This window comes from Ceratosolen solmsi, unplaced genomic scaffold (assembly GCF_000503995.2).
Source record: "Ceratosolen solmsi marchali unplaced genomic scaffold, CerSol_1.0 scaffold1, whole genome shotgun sequence".
Lineage (NCBI taxonomy): Eukaryota > Metazoa > Arthropoda > Insecta > Hymenoptera > Agaonidae > Ceratosolen > Ceratosolen solmsi.
The window spans coordinates 5,227,431-5,254,109 of record NW_011948415.1 but is presented as its reverse complement, the minus strand read 5'-3'; the positions used below and the strand labels follow the sequence as shown (position 1 = coordinate 5,254,109).

Here is a 26,679-nt window from a genome sequence, read left to right as displayed (position 1 = left end):
TTTTAAATTTATTGATGAATTTAGGAAATATTATTAACAAATTTATATACAACATTGATACCAAAAATACCTTTCTTTACATATATTAAATAAAAATTGTAAATAATAATTAATCAGCGAACTTTCGATTTTATTAGCAAACGCCAATTATCCTATTTAGTTCTAAGTTTTCATTCAATTTCAATTATTCCTGAACAATAATGAATTAGATATTTTAAATGAAAATAATAACAATAATCCAACAAATTAATTAGTAAAACTTATATTTGTATAATATATATTACATATTCTGAAATCAAATGAATTAAAAAAAAAATATTTTACTATAATGCATCTAGATATTCATTTTATATTTTAATAAAGAAATTTTTAATTATTCACATCTATTTTCATTATTGATATTAATAAGTTGATTATATTTTATAAGGTTACAGTGCTTGAATTGTCTCATTTTTTTTATTTATTCTGTTGAAAATATTATTAGTTCTGATATTAACCCAATTTTTAATAATTAATCATTTATGAGTACTGCACTCTGTACATAACAAGTGAAAATGCTTATGTAACAGTTATATAGAGTTAAACTGTTTTTTATTCAGAAGGAAAGAATTAATAATATTCAAATTTAAATATGTCAAGTGGAAAATTAAGTAGTTAATAATTATTTTTTTATTATCATTTGTAAAAGTTCGGGATAATAATTTAAAAGAAGAAATTTACTTAATTTTAAGACGACTAAATTTTTAATCTGATATGGTTACGAAGACATTTGACATTCTTAATTAAAAAATATTGTAATCGCTAATCAATTGAAATAGGAATTATTGTAATTTTTACTAATTTATAGTTTTATTCCTAATTTACTAATACTAAATTTACTAATTTACTAATCGATTATATATAAAATTTCTATCATTTTATTGAAATTAAAAAATTCGTATTTTCATAACTTATTTTGAGTTAAATATATATAAAATTTATATAACATTTTTTTTTCTTTCTGTATTTTATGAATTTTTTCATCAATAACATACCATATAACTTGGAAGAAAGTTCATTTTGTAACAAAGTAATGAACTTTTTTTTCTTTCTTTTTTTTCTTAATACAAGATCTTATTTTTTAAATATCTGTATTAGTCACTGTTATGAATAAATAATAATTGCAAAATGTTAACGCTAAGTGTTACAAAATCAATAGTTTTATAACCTAGTAAACAAACGCTAGACAGTCCTGCAGTGAATACGGTCAGAAAGGTAAATATCAAAATATCCGCTCGGATATTTCTGCGATTACGAGGATGGTTTATCCAGATTCTAAGCGCTTCAAACCTGCAAAAGGAAATAAATGAATAATAAAGATCTTAAAGTTTTCACACTTGGCTTAATTCGATAAGTTGGTTGGGCGCTTAAACCCGTCAATTATTGAAAGTTCAGCAAACCATCTATAACGCGGCGTCTCGAGTGCGTTGTAGCGAAAGTTGCAGAGCTCGCAGTAGTTACGGGAGGATTGGTTCAGCCATCGCTCCAGGCACGATAGGTGCACGTGAGCCAGAGTTCCCTTGCATCTTGAAACAAAAAATTTACTTTCGAATCATGTCTGTGAGAGTGCCCATAAAAGAGAATGTAGAAAAGAAAAGAGCTTATTATTGTAAATTTAGAGGTGTAACTTTATTAGGGGAAGGGCTTAAGTCAACATTAGAAGAAATGCATTTTGTAACAGAGATAGTAGGAGTCAAGTGACTTATGGAAATTAATATATTTATAGTAGTAGTAATAGTAAGTGAATGATAAAATACCGACGATTTTTAAAGTTTATAGGGTTACGTTGCAGATATTGAGAAAATTGAAAAAAATACATAATGAATATATACATATATATAAAATTGAAATTATTATTTAAGAATAACAAGTATACGAAAAATAATACTTCCTAATGCTTTTGAATATAATAAGTAAGTTTAATAATTATAATTGCTATTCAGATCAAAATATTATACCTCCGTTTAATTTTCCTTCAATTATAGAGAAAACGTAATTTGTAGAATCTACAAACTGTTTATTCGCTTTCTACAGTTATTTTGTTTCATACAATTTATGATAGATACAATATCAAATTATATTTAAATTTACATTATAAAAATGAACAAATAAGAAAATATTAAATTTTTATTTTTTAGAATTTTCTTATAATTATTTATATTTACCGCGTAATTTTTTAATTCGATTTAATCCGATAATTGAAATGTTTGCCTCGATCAAAATATAAATTTCTCAAAATACACAAAATATAGTGTTTTATTTATGCCAAAATTATCGAGAAACTAGTAGTTTAATTAATTGTTTTTGTAATTTATAAAAATAATACATTTTTTTTTAAATAACCATGAATAATATGAACATACAAAATCATGGAAGAACTCGCAATCGAATGAAGATTATTTAATTGAAATGCATTTCAAAGTTTTACCATTAAAATTTCAATTTTTCCTCCATATATGAAAAAATGTTAAGCTAATATGTTCAATGCTATTATCCATTTGAAATATATTTGAAAGAATCAACTGAAAGGATAAAATGCGACTTTGTCTATAGAATTCTGAAAATATGCATTTGCATACGTATGCGTGTATAAATTTCTTGCGATATATTATTATATCATTTCAAACGTAGGTGGATTATTTTCTGTATGCACAGAATTTTTGACTTTTTTGAAACTTATTTCAGTATGTTTTAAATACAAAAATACATAGATTTACTTTAACAATAACGTATGTAAGTGTTATTATATGATTAATTTTGTATAATACAGTTGCGATGAAATAAACTTTAGCAAATATCGTGATTGAATTTTATTTTAAAATAAAATAAAATGGAAAATAAAGAAAGCACTGAAAATATAAAATTCAAGTTCACAAAAATGTAGATTTACTTTATTCAAATCAATGTTTTCATTTTGAGAATTTTCAGTCATTTTTTTTTTCTAATCTAAGTTATCTCTTGATTCCATATTTTACACACACACACACACACACACACACACACACAAAGCAATATATATATATATATATATATATATATATATATATGTAAAGCATTTCAATATATTGTATGTAGATTTTTTATTATTTTATAAATAGTTTTTTACGATTAATTAATTAATTAATTATTTTAAATAAATCTTGTAATGCAGAAAATAATTACGAAATTAAATATTAAAAAAAATAAGTAAATACTAAACTATATTTCCGTGACTAGATTCCTATTTTTATAAAAGTTATTTTAAAATTTATAAAAAAATTTTTAAATAATTTAGTAGTTGCAAGTAAAGTTTTAGAATTTTTATATTAATAAAGTAAGAATTAATAAAATGTATTGTTGAAAAATTTTAATTACATCAAATTTTAGTTCTGAACGAAATTTAGCCAAACTGCTCAAACAATCTTTTAGAAATACAATTTATTTATACTTATTTGTTTAATAACAAAATTTTTTCAATTCTATTGAACAATAAGAAGCACAAATCAGGTTGTTAAAACATTCAACTTTTAATCTTTGCACCAGTGATGATTAATAGAATCTTTATGTTTCTTTAACGAGCATAAAATCCCATCTGCGTTGCAATAACAAAAGCATGAAAACTATGTTTCGGTGAATTCGTTGTAGAAAACGTGATTTTCCTTCTTGCTTTCTCGTCTTTCTTTTAAAGAAAGCTCAACAGTATCGTTGCTGTCTTTAATACTATATAGGCTATGTATATATCACAACAAATAACGTTTACTTCAAAGAACATGAAATGTCGTGAGAGAATGAGAAATGACGCGTGAAAGCGTGGAATGAAAAAAAAAATGAAAGGGCAAGAATTCTCTTTATGTAAGGTAGAGAACGTAAAAGAAGTGGGAGCCAAAAAGAAAGTAAAAGAGAAATTCCAAGTGACATAAGTAAGTGGTTCACCGCTTAAGAGTCTGTATTAAGAAGAAAAAGGAGAAGTACGAAGAAGTAAAATTACAGCGATATACTGTATAGAAGTACGACACCGCAGTGCGAAGAGGTGAATCGAAGAAAAATAATGCACTTGAAGAAGAGGGATAAAAAATGAGGTGCTTTAAGGCTGAAGTAAACAATGAATCACCGACCAAATGGTGAGGAATATTCTACTTAAACATTTTCTCTTTGCGTTTATTATTGTTACAACCTGATGTTAAATACAGCATGGTATTTTGGTTATTTAGATATTTTTATACATAATATAGAAATATTATAAACGTAGTATACACGAGTTTACACGTAGACTTATATATGGAAGTCGATATATATATATATATATATATATATGTCGAACAATAAAGAATAATTATAAAGTAGCATAATCGTTTGACGTTACGTACGCAATGAAAGTACTAAAGACTGATAGAAAGGACTCTGAAATTGAATTAAACGTGAATACTCTTGGTAAATTAATATATTAAATTAATTTTTATTCTAATCGATGTTGTTTGTATCAATTTTAGTATAAAATTCGTTTGACAATGATCAGTTAAAATATAAACGAATATAAGTGATGTAATGAAAAAAGCTTAACTATATTCAATCTCTTAACTATAATTGATCGCTACTACTCTATATCCCTGATTTTATCATCATCTATAAAAATCACTATTATCTACTAATATAAATTATGCTACATACGTGGGATGTGATTTTTTTGATTGCACGAACAATAACACTTGACGATCGTCAAACGTGAAGCCTACGTTAGATACTAACTACTGTCGTCTTAACGTTAAATGTACTTGCTTCGAGTGAATTCGTAAGCTAAGATCTAGAGATCCATGTTGGCGCGTGCGAAGTACCAAGTAGAACTTTGAAAAGCGAGCCCCATATCGTGCTCTCTTTCTAATTTTCTATTACTCTCCGATATTTACATATAACTCAATATTATTTACATAATACTGTATTTACATAATAATCTAATCTCAAATCTAATCTCGAAATCTTTATAAAATATTGTGTAAAAATTATTGATTTAACAATTATTAAATGAATATTTACATTATTATATAGTAAATTTTCAAATAACTATATACCATGTTTAAACAACTTCTTTTCCAAATATCCGCACTGTACTAAGATTAAAACTTAAAAGTAAAAGAAAGTTTTAACTATCCAAACTATACAATTTCTTTCAACTGAAATCTTTCAACTTCATAGAGTGTTCATACGTTTTTGTCCTAATATTAATAAATCTATAAGAATAAAATATTAAATCTATTATATACTTCATATACCACTGGATGTAATTAGTTCATTTTGTCTTAAAGTATAAATCATATTAAGCGATTCATATTTGAAATAAAAATATCTAATAAGAAATAAATTTAATTTCACTGTAAATATCATAAATTATAAATGTTCATAAACGTATGATTGGTATATGATTAATTAAATTAACAAATATTACAATGATATATAATTAATTTATTTTCTTATTTATGACTATGCATTTTTTTAGTATTTCAAGTTGTACTTTATATAGACAATATGCATAAAAATATTATATAAATCATAAATCGAGTCGAATAATTAATTCCATTTATAAATATTGATTATTTAAAAATATACTTTATACTTTTCATTGATTTTGCAAACTAATTTAATTATAAACGAAAGTATTAAAAATTAACCATACCTAATTAAAATTTTATTTCAGAATATCAATGTAGTGGAATAATGCAAAATAGACAGCCCATATATCATATATTTACTTTTCTTTTAAACATATTTTAATTTCTAATGTATTTTCTTGGTACGATATTATTCTATCAATACCTCAAACACCTTATACGCCTTATATTAATTTAATATCTCAAAAACATGTCAATGTAACATGATGTTCCATAGAGAATCATTCAGACGACATTATATCAAGTTTATATTACGTAAAATTATTGTTTTAAATGTCATGATAACATTCAAATGTTCTTATTAAAACTTACTTATTACAACAATTTATCCAAAAAATATGTAAATTAAAGTATAAAAATAATAATTTGATGAATGTCCGAAAGTAAAATTCGAATAAAATTTTCAAACAAATTCCATAGTGTGAAAGATGATGTAATTTTAAAATTAATTAATAATTACAGAAATATATAAAATGGAAATTCTTTGTTATAACAAAGTTAAAGTAAATTCATATAAAAATTTTAGTATACTCGATGGTAAATTGAATAATCTGTGAATATTACTTGGTTTTCTATATCATACGAATTTTAATATAATTTCCAGTTAATGTTTACTATAAAAAATATTTCTATTGCGATCATAAATTGATTATAAAAGAACATATATATGAAACCTTTTTAATTCTATGTATGATCAACGCTCGTCCCTTATGAAAAATGTTCTTATCTGACATTTTTACATTAAAATCACTAAAAATTAAAGGCAAATATTGATTTAAATCATTTGTCAAACACTTTAAATAACTTAAAAGACAATGAATAAAATTAAATGAGTAAAAAAATATTTATCAAATTTTGGTATGTCAAAAAATTTATTATAATAATACATTATAAAAAATTCTATTATAGTATTTTCTAATTTTATTGTGTAAAGTTTGTTTATAAATTAATCTATATGTATTTCAATAATAAAATATCATGTAACTGATATTTTCTGTAAAATATTAAAACAAATTAATTCACGAGTAGAAACATTATTTTAAATAAATATCCTTATTTCATACAAATTTGAAATATTCAAGATATTTTTATTTTTATCAATCCTATAGTATTATATTTATTATTACTTTAGCCATTTGTAATGAACTGGTACTATTTTTTTTTTTTTTTTTTTTTGTTTAATAATTCTGTATTCTTTTAATTTATTTTTCTTTTAATTTAATTAAGCGTTCGAAATCACAATGTTATATTTTCATTAGTATTGTATGTTTGTAATATAAAGTCATGAAAATTATAAGTTATATAATATTATAGCATATTATAATTTCATTAATTTATTTTAATATTTATTCTTAAATTTTTTTATTAGTCTTATATAAAATTCGATACTTACTTCAGTTGATTGAAAATTGCATAAAAACTGTTTATATTATGATTGAAGTTATTAATAAAAATAGTGCGTATTTGTCCATTATTGAAAAATAAAATACACGAAATAAAGAAAATCCAACTTCATTTTTCGCTGCATTTTTTTTTTTTATGGAATAAAAAATCTTTCCATTCTATGGCCCCTATTTTCTATTTATCACGTTTTTCAATAAAGATTATTTTATGAGTTATATTTAAATAAAAAGAAATTTTATATTTTTATTTAAAATACATATTTTATTATGCCATAGTAAAAAGTAAGGAAAATTGAATTGTTCTAGTGGTCACGAATATAAATAAATTATTAATTACGTAACGAAATTATAACTATGAAGTATGCATAGCAAGATTATATAAAATTATGGAATACCATACATATTTCTAAATATCAATAAAGAATATAATTACTTTAAAATCATATATTTCATCATAAACATTTGAACGATTAATCTCTATTGAAAAAGTTACATTCAGAATAATGTGAAATCAAATGAAAAGGTACAGAGTAACTGCAGAAAATATTGATAAGCCAAAAAATATTGATATGAATAACGATAATTTATCGATTTGAGCTGGAGAATTAGAAAGAGTAAATATTATTAGAAATTTATTCAATATCCATAAATAATTTGGTGCCTATAATGATGGATGTATCGTGCCCAGAATTACACACACATACACACACATACACACACACAGACAGACAGACAGAGAGAGAGAGAGAGAGAGAGAGAGAGAGAGAGATATGCGTATATGTATTTATGTGTGTTAATATAAATGCAAAATATATAAAACTAATTGATACATCAATTCGTTAGGTGTTGTATTAACTAGAAAATAAACTAAATTTCTATATTTGATATGTCAAACATCGATAAAATTATATTATTTTTACATAAATACACGTGTCTCGGTAATAGCTATTTAATAATCTTGATAAACTTCAACTTATAGTTTGATGAAAATTGAAACTAATTAAGGGTTTAATTTTTTTATTGCTGCTGAATTTGTTCTGTCATTTGAGAATGGATATTTTTAACTTGTATTTTCAAATGAAATCTTGATTATTTTTAAAATTCAGAAATATTGAAAGAAGTTTCCTATATGTAGCATTAATTGAAACAAATTTTTCAAATCAAAATTGTACTCAATCTATTTTTGAATAATTTTTGAATATCCGTTAATCTGCTAATGAAACAACATGGAATAAATTTGAAAGCTTTTTCAAACGCGATTTTCCTACATTTCAAATATCTCGCGCACACAGACTAATCGCGTGGAATAACTTTAGTTATATAATTTTCTTTATTACATGCTAATTGACTTCCCTTGCATGTTTCAGCTTCTTTTCGTTTCTAATTCAATCGAACATTTCCTCGTGAGATAATAACGCGATATAAATAAATTCAGTCGGAAAGGCAGGGTCAACCGACCATTACCCCCACCCACCTTTCGATGAGTACATAGCGAGAACGTACGCGTCGATTCCAAACTCGATGACTGAAATTCATACGAACCTACAGGGGGAAATAAGGGAATCCTTGGGCCAGGAATCCATATGACATATCCTACAAACGTTGCGCGACCCGAGCGACTCCGAGGTCGTCAGTGACTGTTGACGCTGTCCCTGTTGACGCTGGCGTTGATCGGCCTTGGTTTCGTTGGCTGTAGCCGCCGCCTCTTGCGGAAGGCCCTCCGAGTCGACAATGGCAAGCACCGGCGACGCCGCCGACTGGCACTCCTCTCGAGAGACAACTGAAAGCAAAGGAAGGGATGGCTCGGGAGATTTCCGTGTTTGCGCCCTCCTGGCCTTGCCTGTCTCTTGCTTGCCTGCCAACCTGCACATTTGCTTGCATTTGGCGTCCAATCGACCACTTCGATGCGGCCGATTATTTCCGCCCTACGGAACGGAATGGACGTTGTAAACGCAATTTCTACTACAATCTGGCCATTCGCTTTATATGGAAATAAAGCGCATCGGGCCCTATGATTGGCCTAACTTCGTTTATTTTGCCGTCATATTTCTTATTCTGAAGAGGCTACTGTTCGACATACTTTTACGCCTTTAATTTACGGGCTTGAGAATTGACGATTAATAACATTTAGCTCCTACCTCAGGACGATTCGCTAAATGTTATTATTATATTATCATTCGGTCACATTTGTTGTACCATTCAAAAATTCTCAGAATAATGATTGATGAATAACTTGACGATTGCAAATTTAAGTGTCATATTTTTAACGAACGTCACCTTTTTTTTTTGCAAACTGATTAGATACTCTTTTCAACTTTAAATTAATTTTTAAAATTTAATTTTTAAATTGATTCTTAGAATTACTTGTAAAATTAGTCGAGTGCCCTACTTCCGCCCTAAGTGTTTATACGCAACCACGTATATTTATTGGGAAATTATATATTTGCCCCTTTACTGTATCATATTCCATTACAAGTGAATATATAAATTCATAAAATTCATAAATAAAGAGACAGGTGACCATGATTGTCGATCTCAATCAAAATCGTAGAATGATTTCGCGTATTTTTACAGTAGAAATTATTCATTAAATATGTATGTAGCGAACAGCCGGTGATTATATAAAAATATTTAAAAACATTTTCTTAACTTACAACGTTCTAGACAGAAATACTAAATTGTCAATAGAACTGAAAGCATAATAAAATGAAAAAATAAAATGCATATTCGTCTGGATAATAAATGTGACGAAAAATTAAGCAAGATTTAAAACGTAAACAAAAAAAAAAACTTTCAAACGGTATTTCGAGCAAAATCCAAGTAGATAACTAAAATATACGCAGCACTTATATGTCCTCATTATAAAAAAAAATAATAATAATAATAATAATAACAATATGTATCGTTAATAGCATATACAAATCAGTATCTACATATTTTGATTATAAAGACCATACGAATCCACATGTAGTAATAGCATAACAAGCCTCAATAAACAGTTCTCCGGCTCCTACTGTTTTTCTCTATACATGCTATTATATACACGTCTCTCTATCCAACTCCTCATTTCATATTTGTTATCTCTCTCGCACATAAATACGCGCGCGCACAAACACACGCATACCCATGTTGTCTATCCAGTTTCTAATCTGTACATCTACAGTTAATTCGGCGCACACAATGGCCGACTTTACGGATGGACGATACCTACTAAATACTTAGCAATTCGGGTAATGTATATACTGGGCACTTATGCTTATTGCTAGTTGAATTAATTCTCGTCGCTCCCTTAGCAATCGAATGAACGCCATTGATTAAGTGTTACATCAAAGAGAAAATAATACAGTAGTTAATATTGACTTAAGTATACGTTTGAAACAATGAGAATATACAAAACTCAAGATTTTTCCTTCTATCAGGAATTTCCAACTTTATTAGGAGCATATAATCATTAAATATGGTTTTAAAGAAGCAATAAGAATCTATTTGGTAGCACAATGTTAATCAATCTAATATAATTATATTACATATGAAGAAACTTATGCGAAATTTATACGAAATATTATTATTATAAATTTTCTACGCATATGTATAAAAGGTTTAAAGTTTTTAAATGATTAAACATTATGTACTTCTATATATTATAACAAGTGATTTGATCTAATTGGAAGATTATTTTTTATGTAACAGTCTGTCGAATAAATTGGCACGAGACATATTCATTGAATGTAGCAATTAAAATTTTAATAGGATATTTTTTTATTTCAATAAATTTTATTTTTAATAAATAAAAATTTAAAACATAGACAGTTAGTATATTAAATATTAATAAGCTCACTTATAATATTCAATTTTCTAATTTCCGACAAGAATACATTATAATTCACTTAAGCAACTTTTTTATATAAAAACATCTAACAAATAATTAATGTACTTGAAAAATAAGTGTAAGAAAGTCCAATAATCAACCCAAAATTAATGACAATTTAACTTTTCTTAATACTAATCAATTCCTACACATAAAATCAAAGATTTTGTATAAAATTTTATAAAACAAATATTTCCATGAATTGATATAAATAATATAACATTAAGATACATCTACTAATTTAAAATATTGTGCATTGATGTTCAATTTTTCGAAAGGTGCACTTACAAGTTATCCATGTTAAATTCATAATTCGAAAGTAAAATATAGTTCAAGCACCTACTACGCTCAATTAATTGTGAAAGGTTTGATTAGAAGTGCACATTTTAATTTAATGATGTAAACTTACTTTGAGATTCATAATAACGAAGAGCTTCATTAAACTGACTTAACTAGAGTATTTATTTTAATAATAGTATTACTAAATAATACATGCGCATTAACAAATATACAGCGTAGAAAGACCGATCTTAGATAGATTTTCACATAATGGCATTTAATCGAACAGTATTAAATACTTTTAATATATAATTATCTAAATTTATGATATATCGAGGAAAATTCAAACTTCCATAAAACATCAATAAAATTTCTGATTTTAATAATTGAATGCTCCTGTTTGAGAGTGAAAAGAAAATCTCTCGAATTATATTTACTAGAAAAACCTTCAACAGCTAATAAAAAGGGAATCATCGAACGGATACGAAAAAGTAAGAAAGTCTCGGCCAAAAGGTTGCATGAGACTCGAAAAGGTTTGTACATCTGTGAACTCGTAAACAGCCACTTTATTTGTATTTGTTTTTCGTATTAAAGACATAGTAATTGTTTTTAATGCAATGAACGACCCTTGCGACTTACCATCAAAACCCGGCTAGCTTGTTTACAAGAGTATATTTTTGAGACGTAAGATATTTGAAAACAATCGAGTGAAAAACATTTCTTGAGAATTCGTTGCAACCCGAAACGCGGCACGCGCGACTCTCGACATTTGCGTCGCACGTGTGCCTTCAATGCCACAAGGGCATACGCATGCGTTGTTGTCAAGTACGACAAATGTTGCTGATTGCATAGGCCATAGGCTTGACCAAAAATCACCCCCGCCACGATGAGTCCCGGAAAGGGGCAAATATTCCACTTCACGCATTGCCGCCAGAGATACTCCATCGATATTCTCATTGTCTAAGCCTAATTTCTTATGAAGTGGGAAAAGGGCGTGTACAATTAGCATAACTCCGAAAAGCGGTGCGCCCTGATTGTAAAACTAAGATCAGAAGCTCCTTGAGTGGGGACTCATGGAAGAGGCTTTCAAGATGGGAACAAGGCAGCGAAAAGAGGCTGTTCGCGGGGGATTATTGGAATAGGCAGTCTGCGTGGGCAGCCAAAGGGCTGTCCGCGGGGGACACCAGGAACACGTAGTCCGCGTGGGCAACCAACCAAGTGCCTTTCTTCCGAAAAAGACAAATCACACAGAGTTAGAGTGAGCAGTCTAGGGAAAGGTCAAGTAATAGAAATTAATTGTCCAAGGAAACCAAGCCAAAAAATTCACTCAACACAGAAATAAGTGCTAGTAATTCGCAGATCAAGAATAGTTTATGCTGGTGAGTAAAGGAGTCACGCCCCACATGATTCGTGTTCCTCTCACCGCTGAATCAGATTGAATTACGATATCGCTGTAAGTACGTTGATACATTTGTTCTCTTCAATTATTGTCAGTCGGCAACAGAACCGGCCATAAGACAATCATCAAGATTATCTCACACTCTCCACTCAAAAGTGTGCAGCAATTATTTACCTGTGCAATTTACATGAATTAAACGATTTCAAGGCATCTTGTGTAGTGACACCTCCTGTATAAGAAGCCAATCAAGAAATCATATCTTCATATAAGATACAAGAAGATTCTACAACACCCATATGTAAATAGTGTAATAAATTATATAATAAATATATAATTAACCAACTCTCACGACTCTTGTACAGCCCTTCCACCTAATAATTTCTCGGGCGTCTGCTAGGGAGGACGGCAAACTAAGCTATTGAAGCATTGGCAGTTGGAGCCAAGAATTACATCACCACTACACAACTTTCGAACAGCTCCTTAAGATTAATAAATTAAAATTATTCAGCCTCAACTATTAACGAACTCACGTTTAATTTATTATAAATATTTATTTTAATAAATTTTAGTTACTATTATTATTATTATTATTATTATAGAATGACTAATTACGCTTAGCAATATTAAGGAAGACAATTTTTAAATTTTTAGAACTTAAAAACATGATTTCAAGAGAAACTACAGATACCTTGATAATTTTCATAATTTACTGAAGAAAAAAAATTATTGTCCGTAAAATAATGTAGAAAATTTTGGTAAGTTAGAACAAATTAATGTAAAATATAAATTATATATCATAAAATGTATGTTGCGTGAAGAAACGATATAGTAGATTTCATGATTCATATCTATGTATTGTGTGTTAAAATAAAATATTTGTTAAATTCACTTCACCTCGTTTCTAATTTACTCGTTAAATATACTATTAAAAACAAATATATATATATATATATATATATATATATAACTAACGAGCATAGCCAAGGTAACAGTAATTCTAAATGGTGTAAATTTATGATAGAGTGAAAGTTATACAATTAATAATGAGAATAATTATTAAAGACGGAAGCAATGTATAAGCGTATCAATAAAGTACCAACTACTGAGTTAATTACGTATTATAAATACATCAACTATAGGAATACTACCAAATAATATCTTTATCCATTAAAACCATGATTGTAATGATAATTAAATTGGATAAACTCAAATATCCAATTATTGGAATACAGAATAGACCAACAAAGTATGTAAATTTATAAGGAAATTTACAAATCTATGTTTATAAATCAATATTATTGCATTAAAAATATCGATTATCAGCTAGAGATAATTACTATATAATAATATGCTATAATATTAATTATCTAAAAGAAAATTAAAAAAAAAAAAATGAGGAAAAAAGAAACGATACAATTAAAGTCAGTTTTGTATTGACCGATAAATATTTTAAAAATAATTATTATAAATACATAATATTTAAAACGTTTTATTGTGTTGTTATTTGCATATATTTACTTTTTATTTATATACTCACGAATATTGATTTTTAATATTAATTTTTAACATTTTACATAATACATTCGCTCCACTTTAACCCTTTTCTCAATACAAAATCTATACAACAAATTTATCCATATTTTATTGATATAATTTTAAATTCTTAAAGTAATAATACCTTTACAATCGTTCATTATCATGGATTTTACATTTCAGCTATTTATTATTCAACTTAAACTCTTTACAATTTTAGGTGTCAATGTATATTAAGCAAGAATATCTATCTATCAACTAAGGCAATAAAAGTTATTTATTGTACAATAGTCCGAGTACTTAAGATGGCTTTATATTGTCATTAAAATAGAAATAACGACCTCAACATTTCAATTTTATTATTTAATTTACATAATGACACTAATATTTAGTTTATTCAATTTTTGTTGATGTAAGTTAAAATATAATTACCAGCGGGGATTTAATTATCTAATAATTAATTATCAATTGTTTCGTAGAATAACGAAAATTAGAATTTAACTGTTAAAACTTATTGCCTGAAAAGATCCTTTAATCTGATTAGTTATAGTTTTAACTTATTAATGCCTATAATATCTGTAATGTATTTTATGAACTTGTTAAAATAATAACTAAGCGACTTATTGTATATAGGGCGGGTACACTTTCTTGGAGATAATTATGGAATTTTGATCATTTATTTACGCGAAAAGACGATTCAAATTTGGCAAACTTAGTATTAATAAGTTAGACTTTAAATTAAAAAATTTAAAAATTTATTCATAATAGTTCATTTGAATGGTAATTTTATACCCTTAATATATGAAATATACTATGGATTATTCGCAGAATATCCCATAGATATTGGATTGTTACAGTTTATTTCACAAAACTTATTGATTCATTATTTTTTATTTTGACAATCAAAAAGAAAATTTAGTTCTACATCAATAAGCAAAGTATTAGAATTATTATATCGACTGATTCTTATATTTTGGCCCTTTTACTAATGTATTATAAGCATTTAAAAAAAAAAAAAAAAAATTAATGTAAAACCGTGTGATATTAAAAGTGAATATTTTTAATCGCACGTGTAAATAAGTTACATCCAGCGTTCTTGTATATTCATTATTTTAATGAAATATCCAAATAAATCATTAAAAACTTCATTTTAAACTTTACCCCACGGCTTTACGCTATATACTTTCAAGCTCACGCGAGCTCATTAAGACATGCAAGGAAATAAAGAAAACCTTTTCTCGATCGTTATTTCTCGGCAAATTTCCCGTGAATTTTATCTGAAATTGGAAATGTTTCCTGAATCGTTCCCTACCGGCGCATAACTTTAGCTCTGTGTGCGACGTTGGAAGTATGAGTGCTGAGAAAACCACAGAAGAAAAAGGCGTCGAGATGAAAAAAATGGGATCACGCAGTTGAGTTGAGCCTGCGATAAAAACTGAATAGTGATAGTACAGAAGGAAAAGGTATGGAGCATTTAGAGGTTACGGTAAAAGTCGAGAAAAGAAATCGAGAAAGTAAAGGAGCCAACTAACCTCTTGTGTCAACTGTCATTCCCACTGAACGACGTCATGTCCGATATATCGCGCTCTCTCTCTCTCTCTCTCTCTCTCTCTCCGTCGTTACAGTCCTACTCACTTTGTTTAAGCCACTCGCATCTAATCTCGGAGAAAATGCCGAATTGCTCTCTGAGAAATTATCAAATTCCTTCGGAATCTTTTCCTTTGCGTATGCCCTCCTCCTTTCTTTTCTACACTTTCTTCTCTCACTCCTACTCACTTGTTCTTTACACCTTTATCTCTGCGTATTATAAAAACTGAAAATAAGAGTAACGATACTTTGAAATATTGGTGGGTGTTGCTTGAAGTGTTGAAATCAAAAGTGAATGGCAAAATACGACGACGAACGTAAATTAGAAGCGATGGACATCTTTGTTTGCTCGGTGCGTTATATATTCTTTTGTTTCATTCCTATCTCTATCTTTCTTTTACGCACCTTGGCTCTTGCTATTTCTCTCTTTCGCATACACGCATACACGCGTGCATAAACTTGTTATCTTCTCAAATATTTTACTGGCGTTTAATAAGATATTCAATCTAATTAGATAGAACTTAACAATTACATAGAAACTGAACTTTACAAGCTCTGTAAAAATTGAAAGAACGATACAAAAATAAACTCTCGAATAAGAAAGAAAAGATTACAGAGAAGAATGAGAGTGAGAGAAAGGGAAACAAATATATAGTGAAAACTTTCTGATGAGAAAATTTGATTAATTCTCCTCGTTGCTTGCACTTTTTGTAGGAGTTCTTTATTTCGATAACTTTAGTTTTTTCTATCCTTTTTTTTTTACTTACTAAAAAGTATCATGTCATAAGCTTCGAATGACTGAAATTACTAAGCGACATAGATGAATTAAATTTTTTATTTTCATTGGCTATTTAAAATTCGTACGGCTTAACTAATCAAAATAATAATGTCTTGCAGATTATTAAAAAAAAAAATATATATATATATTTATACAACTCGGAGTAAACATGATAATCGTTATAAAATTTTTATGTCAAAATAATAAAATAATAATTTATTTAACGTGCCATTTGTTATTTAATATAATTTTATTCTGTACAATAATAAAGACCAACAAATCAGAATGAAAGCATGCGACAGTTCACCGTGGGAAGAAAACAACCAAAGACGAAACATTTTTATTTCAAGATATTTAAATTCTTATGAAATCAGGACGATGATTCTCGTTATTATATTCAGCTTTAAGGTATATTCTTTCTGGACGAAACTCGAATAGATATTAAAATATTCTGTTATATGAAAAATATTATTAAAGCTTTTACACAGTTAAAGAGAAAAATATTCGTGTATACATAAAGATCTTTTAATGTGAAATGACATCGTAGATAGTCTGTTTTTAGAGTATTTTACAACTTACATTCGTAATATATAGAGCTAAATTTATGAGATAATATTTTTTAATCAGTTTGAAAAAATAAATAATGGCTTGTAATATCTTGATTTTATTTCATTTGAATGTAATGACCTTTTATTTTATTATAAAAATGGTATATTACGGCTTCTAACCAATATACTCATATTGACATTTGAATTCGATTTGAAATTTATTTATTTATTTATTTATTTATATATTATAATTCATATAGTTCGATTGATTTTCTTAACTGTTTTTAATAAATAAATCGTAACGATCACGTATAAATAAATTAAAGACTGATTCTTACTATAGATTAATTTGAATAACATTTAATTGAAATTGCGAAACGAAGCTTCTATAAAAAATGTATTTTTAACATATCAATATTAACCGTAAATTTCGAATATAATTCATTTTATATGATAATAGACAAAATATATTGCATATATTTCAATATAAAATCAGATACTGTTGGTAATATTGGAAATTATTATTTTAATATTAACAATGTAAAGTCAATTTTTATTGCTTTTATGAGATATAATTATTTTTTCATGTAATAATTTAAAAAAAATATTTCATAAAAATAATAATAAATTTATATTTAGTCAGTCGTATTATTATACCTTTGCATAATTTCAATTAATAAATCATATGCCAGTATTGTTAAAAGTTTTATAAATAATTCCAAAAATAAAAACAATATTTTTGTGTTTTTTTTTTACCAGCATTTTTATTATATCCTTGTTTACCTCTTATATCGATAAAAGAACTTGATGTAGAAGTTGAAATATCGAGTATCAGTCAATGCATTTGATAGTGATTTTTTCATTGTGTATTATTTTATCCTAAAAGAATGTATGCGTAATACATATAATAATATAAATCATCTAATTAAATGAGATTAGATTAGAATAATAAATATTCGTATCAATAAAAGAACGTTAGAATGATAATTTTGAAGACACGTTCTCACTTATTATAAACTAATCTTATATTTCACTCAAGAATTAATATTAATTAAAAATGATAGTTTTGATATTAATAAGAATTATTAACTTTTAATTATTGCAAAGTATGGTAAATTCTGTTTTTTAAATATTAGTAGCAGTTATAATAATAATATTGAAAAAGAACGGGAACAATATTTTTATGCAAATATATGACGAATGAAGAAATTGTATTTTTCGAACAGCTCTAGCATTTTTAAATATAATATTCGATAAAAATCTTAAGAATTCTTTAATGGTTCAATATATGAAAATCGTTCTATATCTCGAAAAATAATAATGAAATGCAAATAAAGTCCAAGAGGAGAATTGAGAATAATAAATTTTATGCTATGTAATCGAGTGGACTGATCTTCGATATATTCTTACTTCATTACTGCTTGCGGAAAATCGAGAAAGATAAAAGACGAATATTAAGGCTTAGACGAACCAAAAGAATAAGGAGATGCGCTCGATGCTTGAAGGCATTAATCAGAAGTAGCAGCCTAGTACTTCAAAGATTCAATTTAAAGCCTCGACGAACTCCCACAGTTAATTAATCTTCATAATCCGTGAACTATAAGCCGTTCATAGTCATCTGTTTTACTCACTTTCATTTATTTCGTTTCTTTTTCTTTTTTTCTTTTTTTTTTTTTTTTTTTGAGCGAATGAAAGGTACGGCTATTCCATTGATTGAAAAAAAGCTAAGAAGATGTTTTCTAGTAAGTATTTTGTCAAAATTATTATCGAGCAATTCCAATACAATATTTATTCATTTCATTTGAACTTAGTAATTAATTGATAGCAGATATGATAAGTATAAAAAATTTTATCATAAATGCTTTCTCTATTCTCTAAAGGATTTTAAATCTGTTACATTTGTAGGAATATGTAAACTATTAATTGTATTTTCAATAAAATAAAATCGTTATAAAAATTTATTAAGATACGAAAGTAGTATTTGATTAATTTTTCAACCTTATATTACATTCATTTTACTTTAAACTTCAAATATTTAATTAAAATGTATTTGATATTAAAGTAGATATTACTTTGTTTGTCTAACTGAAACTTTTGCCTTATATCTTAATATTAATTAACGACTATTTAAAGTTTCCTTCAAAATATTAAAATATTCCATTCGAATTGAGTTACCGAATTGGATTTGAAAATCACAAACATTATATATTCCTTCAAAGTTTCTAGCTTCCATTTTTTATGTATCATTTAATGTACGATATGTTTAATTGTAAAAAATTAATTCTTAGAAAACTTCGATTGCCGTTTTTATAATTATTGAAGTTTTTATAAATAACTTTTGAAGAAAAATTTAAGAAATTTTGATTACTCGATATAATTCTTTTGTAAATTTTTTTATAAAAAAAGATTTTTTTTTTAACTACTATTAACTTGAACAAAATTTTTTCATTAATTTGATAATTATTAAAAAACATTTATTATAATTTCTGTCAGATGTATCTGCGAAATTTAATTCTTTTGAAAGGTGTTAAATCTCATATAACATTTATTTTATACATATTTTGCATACATAATATATGGCTAGTACATTTGCTTGTTTCTGAATATAATAATAAAAATCATTTTATGAATATATTTTCTTTTGATAATGCGTATTAATATTGAACACTTATTACCATATTTTTTAAATGGATTATTTTTATAAAATTGTTTATAAAACTATACTTATATATCCAATATTTATATTGACAGATTTTTATACAGATGAATAACATCATTTTTATTCAGTTTCAAATTAAAAAATTAATCAAATTATATATTTAAATATATTAAAATAATGATTTAATTTTAAAATTAATATGATAATTATTACTTTACCAATTATATTAAAAATAATATTTGTATAGAAAATTTTGAAAATATATTTCTAGTTTGTGCTATCATTTTCAATGATCACATATGGTATTTCAGTTCACTCCCTGTCCAGGTAAATAAAAAAAATGATTTATTTGTCCATTATTGATATTTTATCATTATTGGTTCTTTGCTACATTAGGTATAAAAAATTAATATTTCTACTATATTTAAACAATTATTTTTATACGTGGCTTATAAATACAAATTAAAAAACTCATAACCATGAATTATAAATGTTATTATATAACAAGTTCTTTTATCTATTATTGTGATTGTTTTTATTTTTATTTTAGCTGTTAGAATCGTCGTAAATGTTTTGTTTATTAATAATCTTATTAATAATCTTATTAATAATAATTTTCTATACATTCATATTTTTACTGTATGTATTCTCTTGGGAAATGGATTTAGATTATATGGTTTAAGAATTGTTTGTACATAGCATATGGAAATAGGTAATGAGTGTATTGTGGATATTATTTATATTTTCCTCTCGTAGTCTTATTTATTCGACATATATTTTCGAATGATTTTTATAAGAATATTTATTTTTTATATAAAATTTGAAAGAATTTGCTTAATTATTAATCGTAGATATGCTTCGTTTATCTCCATTGACATCTATTTCGAAATATAATATCAAAATATTATCTATTTCGAAGTTTAATATTTATCTGTGATAATTATAATGAATAATGGTGGAACTATAAATATTATAAATTTGATCTCCTATCTATAATTAAAGACTATACATCACTTTATTATTTCATTAAACATTCTTTAATAAATATAGTTTCAGCGCCTAAAATTGAAATACATATAATTATATTTTATTTTTAATATACGATATATGTTATACATATATATATTATTCATATTTATCCTATTATATGTAAAATGAAATAGATAACTCCTTAAATTATCTAAGTTAAATTATCTACAGTTCTGGATTAATAGATCAAACACTAATAAATATTCAATATTCTCTATCATGTCAAAATATTTGCATTATTCCGATACCTTATATAATGATAAATAATCTCAGTTTTGTGATATATTTTTTAAAATTATTGTTGGTTCGCAAACTTATGAGTTATTACATTAATAAAACGATTTGTCGAATCTTTATGAAGAATGAGAAGTTTTAATAATTGAATATTTTATCCGATCATCAACAGATATAATCAAAATACCGCAAAAATCAATGAAATGTAAACTTTCAATATTGTTGCTACTCTCTCCCTCTCATCTTTCTTGCAAAACTCTTTTAACTTAGTATTTTTTTCATTACCTATTATTATACTTGTGTGTTTTAGTAAAAAAATCTTTGAGAAATCATTTTTACACATATTAAGAGTATGTTCAATCAATGTTTTTAATTCCTAGATGTTTCTTTATATATTATAGTTAATAATATGATAAAAGAAATTGGAGAATAATAATTGAAACGAAAATTTTTATTCAAATAAATAAGTAGTATTCAAATAATCATAAATGAATAAAAAATAATAAGAAAAATTGAACGATTAAATAGCTTTCGTTAGAAAATAGCTTGCGTTATTCATTTAAATCAGTAATATAGTTTCGATTATTTTCTACAAGCTTTAGTGAAATAATATATTTGCAAAACTGATTTGTATGTACATTTAATCATATACTTCGAAGCCCAAAATTAATTTCATTAATATATAAAATATTCAAATTTTTAATATTTCCAATGCACTAACGCAATATGTAAACATGGTGTTGTTCTGTAATTGCTTAAATTAAAGGCAAATAAATAAACTTATTGTAAATATATTTTGAAGAAAATTGAATTTCTATATTAATCATCAATTCATAGTTAAGATTTTATTTAATTTCTATATATTATGCAGATTGTTACCAGGATAGATTAATATTATATTTTTTCTTGATTTCCCTAACACAAAATAAAACAAAAAAAGAAAAAAAAAAAAAAAAAAAAAAAAAAAAAATACATTTTTTAAGCTATTAAGACAAGTAGAAAAAACAGCGATTGAAGACCCTTTAACACGAATTACGCTTCGAACTCTTTTTCCTTCTCTCTTTCCCGCTCTTTCCTCTTCTCATTTTTCTATTTCACACTTATATCTTTTTTACATATAATATTATTACTTTTTTTTTCTATTTCGTTTCATAAGTTCACGTTTTCGATTTACATTAAATTTACTTTATTCACATATGAAGCAGCCAGCCACCTTTATAAATCCGTTAATATTTTAGAAAATGCACAAATAAGAAGTTCGTAAGATCCAGAATGTATACGCATGTCAATGTATGTATACGACAGAATAATAAAATATTGAATGAAGCGAAGTGAAATAAATTTACTAGATTTCAAATGCAATTATTGATTTAAAAAATCAAAAAAAAAATATATATATATATATATATATATATATATATATATCCCTACCTTAAATTATATCTGAGCAAAGTGTCAATATTTATTGACGCATGTTTAAAAAAAATTGGATATATGTATACCCGCCTCATAAATATATAGCAGTTAGATATAGTTTATTTATTTGCTTGCCTTTCAAAATAAACGTAATTAAAAATCTTTCAAAACTGTGTTGAATATCCTGCAGTCGAGCCTAAGAAAACACTTTGATGAGAAACCGAGAATCGAACGTAAACGTGTGGTCACGTATCCAAGTAGTGATTCGATGAGAGTTGCTTAATTATTGATTAATTCAATGGCCGTGTCAATGTTAAACTACTGATGAATGATAAATAGCTCAACAGTAGGATACATGTATTCAGGATGAAAAAAAGTATATATATATATATATAAGCATTCGTATTTATTGAGTTGTATTGTTAAATATTTTTGAGAACGTTGAAAATTAAAATAATTATTATTTAAAGCTTCATTATAGCATGAAGAAATTGTGCACTTAGCAATTTCTATGCATCCTTTGAAGAAATTCGAAAAATTCGTTTATTTAAATTTCCGGTTAAAAATATAATAAATATTGTTTTCTTAAGCTTTCTTCTTCATCTTCTTCTTCTTCTAAAATTCTTAATGAAAAAGTGAGGGCTTTTTTTCTGACTTAATGATTAGATTAATAAATTTACCTCGATGCTTCATATCATTATGCGGATATTTAAAAACATAAATTCATCATAAAATCGTTTAAATATGCGTGAGATATGAGTGAAACAATATTCAAATTAATGTACTTCCCAGGCGTGGAAAAAATAGATATACGCAATTTTTGCAAAAAAAAAAAAAAAAAAAAAAAAAAATACCGGCGCTTAATATAAAATCAGCGTAATAAATATATTTGAGATCATTAATTATTTATGCACATGTAGTCGAAAGTTTTAATCGTTGGTGGGAAAACGAAGACACCACAGCTCATTCTATAAAAAAGTCCGTTAACGCGTAAATTATTCATTTCTTATATATCTGACTTGCTTCTTCCACTCTCCCGTTTTCTATCTTTCACATTTTCTCTCAAGTTTGATAAATGACAGAGAAAAAGAAGCTAGGTAAAATACTAAATAAAGACGTAGAGGGAGAGGATGAGCAAAGCTTCTACACCTGTCAACTATAGTGAACCGATAAATTTAAACAAACCGCTTCCCGTTCTTCTCAAATATACTACCTGGTAGCTTTTGAACCACTGGAGTGAGACAGTAAATGTGAGAAACTGTATGTATATATGCGTTGGTGGGCAGCTGTAGCCAACATAGTTGTACGATACAAATTTTCCGAGTTGCCTGGTAAGGGTAACATATTCCGTGTGAGTTTACGCGTCCGTTTGAGCATCCACAATTTCTCAGCAATAATCCGTTCATTCTCATTATTTTAGTTTAGTTCCTTATTTTTTTTTCTTTTTTTTTTCATTTGATATCTATCCTTTTATCCTTATTTTCTTTCTTTTTCCCTTAAACATATGAGAAAATGTGAATCTGTGTGAGAGAACGATCATGTGGAGTTTACGTTCAATGGAACGAGTTTATGTTCAAGTAAACATAGTTTCCCTCATAATTTAAAATGCAAATTCAAATTAAATTTATTGTTTATAAAATTAAAATATTCCATATCGAAGTTTATATCTGTATATAAATTTAACATTTGGTATGTTTTATTAAGGATTAATTATTATCAAGATAAGCGACTTACCTTAAGTATAACTAAGGATATGTTAAGAGCAGCTCTTAAAAGATTAAGTACTTTAATATATTCAATGTGCTGTACTTAAAGAAGAAAGTATCTGGATAATTTAAGAATGTTATCTAATTATTTGTCGATTGACTATAAACACATTTAATGGAACACTGACAAATAATGAAATGTAATTTTCTTGACTATATATTTGATAAATTTTCTATTTTCTTCTTATTCGTTCGTTCGAATTCCAAAAATGCTAAACACTAGCAGCATATACACTTTCCACGTCTATAATTCCATACTTAATTATTTTAATTATTTTGTCGACTTTTTTTTTGAATTAATCAAATTTGATCTACTGTTGGTATATATATATATATATATATATATATCTGTATGGGACAAGAGCTTATGAAAAAACCAAATGCGAAGCTTCGAACACGAGTGACGTGTAGTACACAGGCAACCATCAATAATAGAAAGGAGCGATCGTATTTTCATTTATTGAATAATATTTTTTATTTATATAGGTGATAGTGATTATGTTGTATAATGTACTATTTACAGAACTTTCAAAAGAATAATAATAAAACGAAAATACTAAATAACAATTTGAAGTCTCTTCAAATAGCTATTAAATATCGATTTCAAATAACGATAAATAACTTGTTTGTTGCCTCCACGCGTGAATATTTGTTAGATTCATCCTGAATATTTCACATTCTGATAATAATGTATTGAACAGATACATGTTCTATAAACAAATTTCCTATTATATAAATACCTCTATTAATCACAATTCATTTTCACTTTAACAAATTGTATAATTGATTCTGAAATTATATACATTTAAACAATAATTGAAGGAAAATAACTTTATGTAAGGAACATTTTGTTTATTCATGAAATAATTTTGAATATTTCTTCATATATAATTTTGCTAAAATCAAGAGTAAAAATAAGCAAAATTTTAGATTAAAAAAAGTTTAATAAACGAGAAGTTAATTTAATTTTCATTAATCTCACTCTCTCTCTCTCTCTCTCTCTCTCTCGTTTTCATTTTCTGTGTGCGTGTGTATGTGTGTATATACATTATATACCTTCTCACGTATCAGTCGTCGTCGCCTGTGGGGGTCTATCTCTTTTAGTTTTCTACTTACTCATACTCAAATAGTGTACTTCCCATTGAACGGTCTACTGTGTATTCACTCTTTTGTATTCACGCAACTCTACCTTTACCAACTCACTGCGACGCATGCGTACACACATACTACAGAAACACACGCCGTGCAACTTGCTCACTCTCTCTCTCTCTCTCTCTCTCTCTCTCTCTCTCTCTTTGTCCCTTTTAAGTCACTGTGCTGCTGTATTGGTCACATAAAATTCAAAGCTCCAGCACATCACAAGAGAACAGAGTACTTTGTTTAACATTTTTCTATTCTCAAATCGTTAAATATAAATGGACAAATGCATTATTAATTTTTTAATTGTCATTTCTATAAAGAATAAATGTATTTATAAGTTAACTGTTGTAATAAACAAAGCAGTAATATTTAATGAAAAATAAATAGAATACATTGGTACATCTGGATACGCGTAATGAAAATAGCATACTTTGTTATTTTATTGCAAAAAAAAGAAAAATAATATTTTTATATCAATTGTCGTTTTTTTTTAGTTTTTTTTTCCAATCAAACTTCTCTCTTTCTCCTTTAATAACGTAATTTGATTACACGAACATAATCTTAAGATTTTACATTTTCAAAATACAGAATATAAATCATACATTCATATTCAAATATTTACCAAATTTGATCGATCGGTTAACATATTTTCTAAATTCATTCATTTGATTTATTTCAATAATATAAAAGAAAAATAGGTTAAAGAACGATTATTAATTGTTAATCATTAATTATCCATATTATTATATATAATAGTAATCATTTATTAATTAATTACTAAATTTCTTTATTAGTTAAGTAAAACTTTCTTGATCAACATATTTGTAAAAGTAACTTTTTAACTTTTTGAATATTATAAAAAGTAAACTTGATCATCCGTCTTATTATTTGTATGTCTCACTTGAAATACGAAAAACTAGTAACTCCTCTTTTTCTTTATGAAAATAAGATAAAACTCAACGATAAAATTATAACAATAAAAAGTAAATATTTTTTCATATATATTTATAACTAAAAATCATTAATGAACATAAATGAATTTGATTATATTAAAGTTACTGCGTTTCGAGGATGGTACGAATGTACATTCAAATTTACTAAAAGAATACACATTATTATTAAATATAAAATTATTAAAATTTTACTTGCAAAATTTAGTATTACATTCGTGGTAACAAATATTAATAATATATTTGAATAATATTGATTTGAATAACAGATTATACACATTATGGCTGATTGTTAACATAGAAACGTAATAAGAGAGTAAAATAAAAAATATAATTAAATAAATAAAATTAAAAATCAAATAAGAAATTCCATATAAATCTTTTTGTTTAATTTATATATATATATAAT

At 26.0% G+C, this 26,679-nt stretch overlaps 2 protein-coding genes across 2 annotated transcripts in view; one reads left to right on the top strand and one right to left on the bottom strand.

Annotated features, from left to right (window-relative positions):
• LOC105368657 (E3 ubiquitin-protein ligase MARCH3-like) overlaps positions 1-15,769 on the bottom strand; it is a 33,539-nt gene extending 17,770 nt beyond the window's left edge. The window contains exons 1-4 of the mRNA XM_011507720.1: positions 15,696-15,769; positions 8,627-8,864; positions 1,440-1,565; positions 1,208-1,329 (exon numbers count right to left, since the gene is read on the bottom strand). Of these exons, the coding sequence (XP_011506022.1) occupies positions 1,208-1,329; positions 1,440-1,565; positions 8,627-8,864; positions 15,696-15,714 (505 nt within the window). The 5' untranslated portion in view covers positions 15,715-15,769. The remainder of the gene's footprint in view (positions 1-1,207; positions 1,330-1,439; positions 1,566-8,626; positions 8,865-15,695) is intronic.
• dpr1 (defective proboscis extension response 1) overlaps positions 1-26,679 on the top strand; it is a 363,596-nt gene that overhangs the window by 177,599 nt on the left and 159,318 nt on the right. The window lies entirely within an intron of this gene.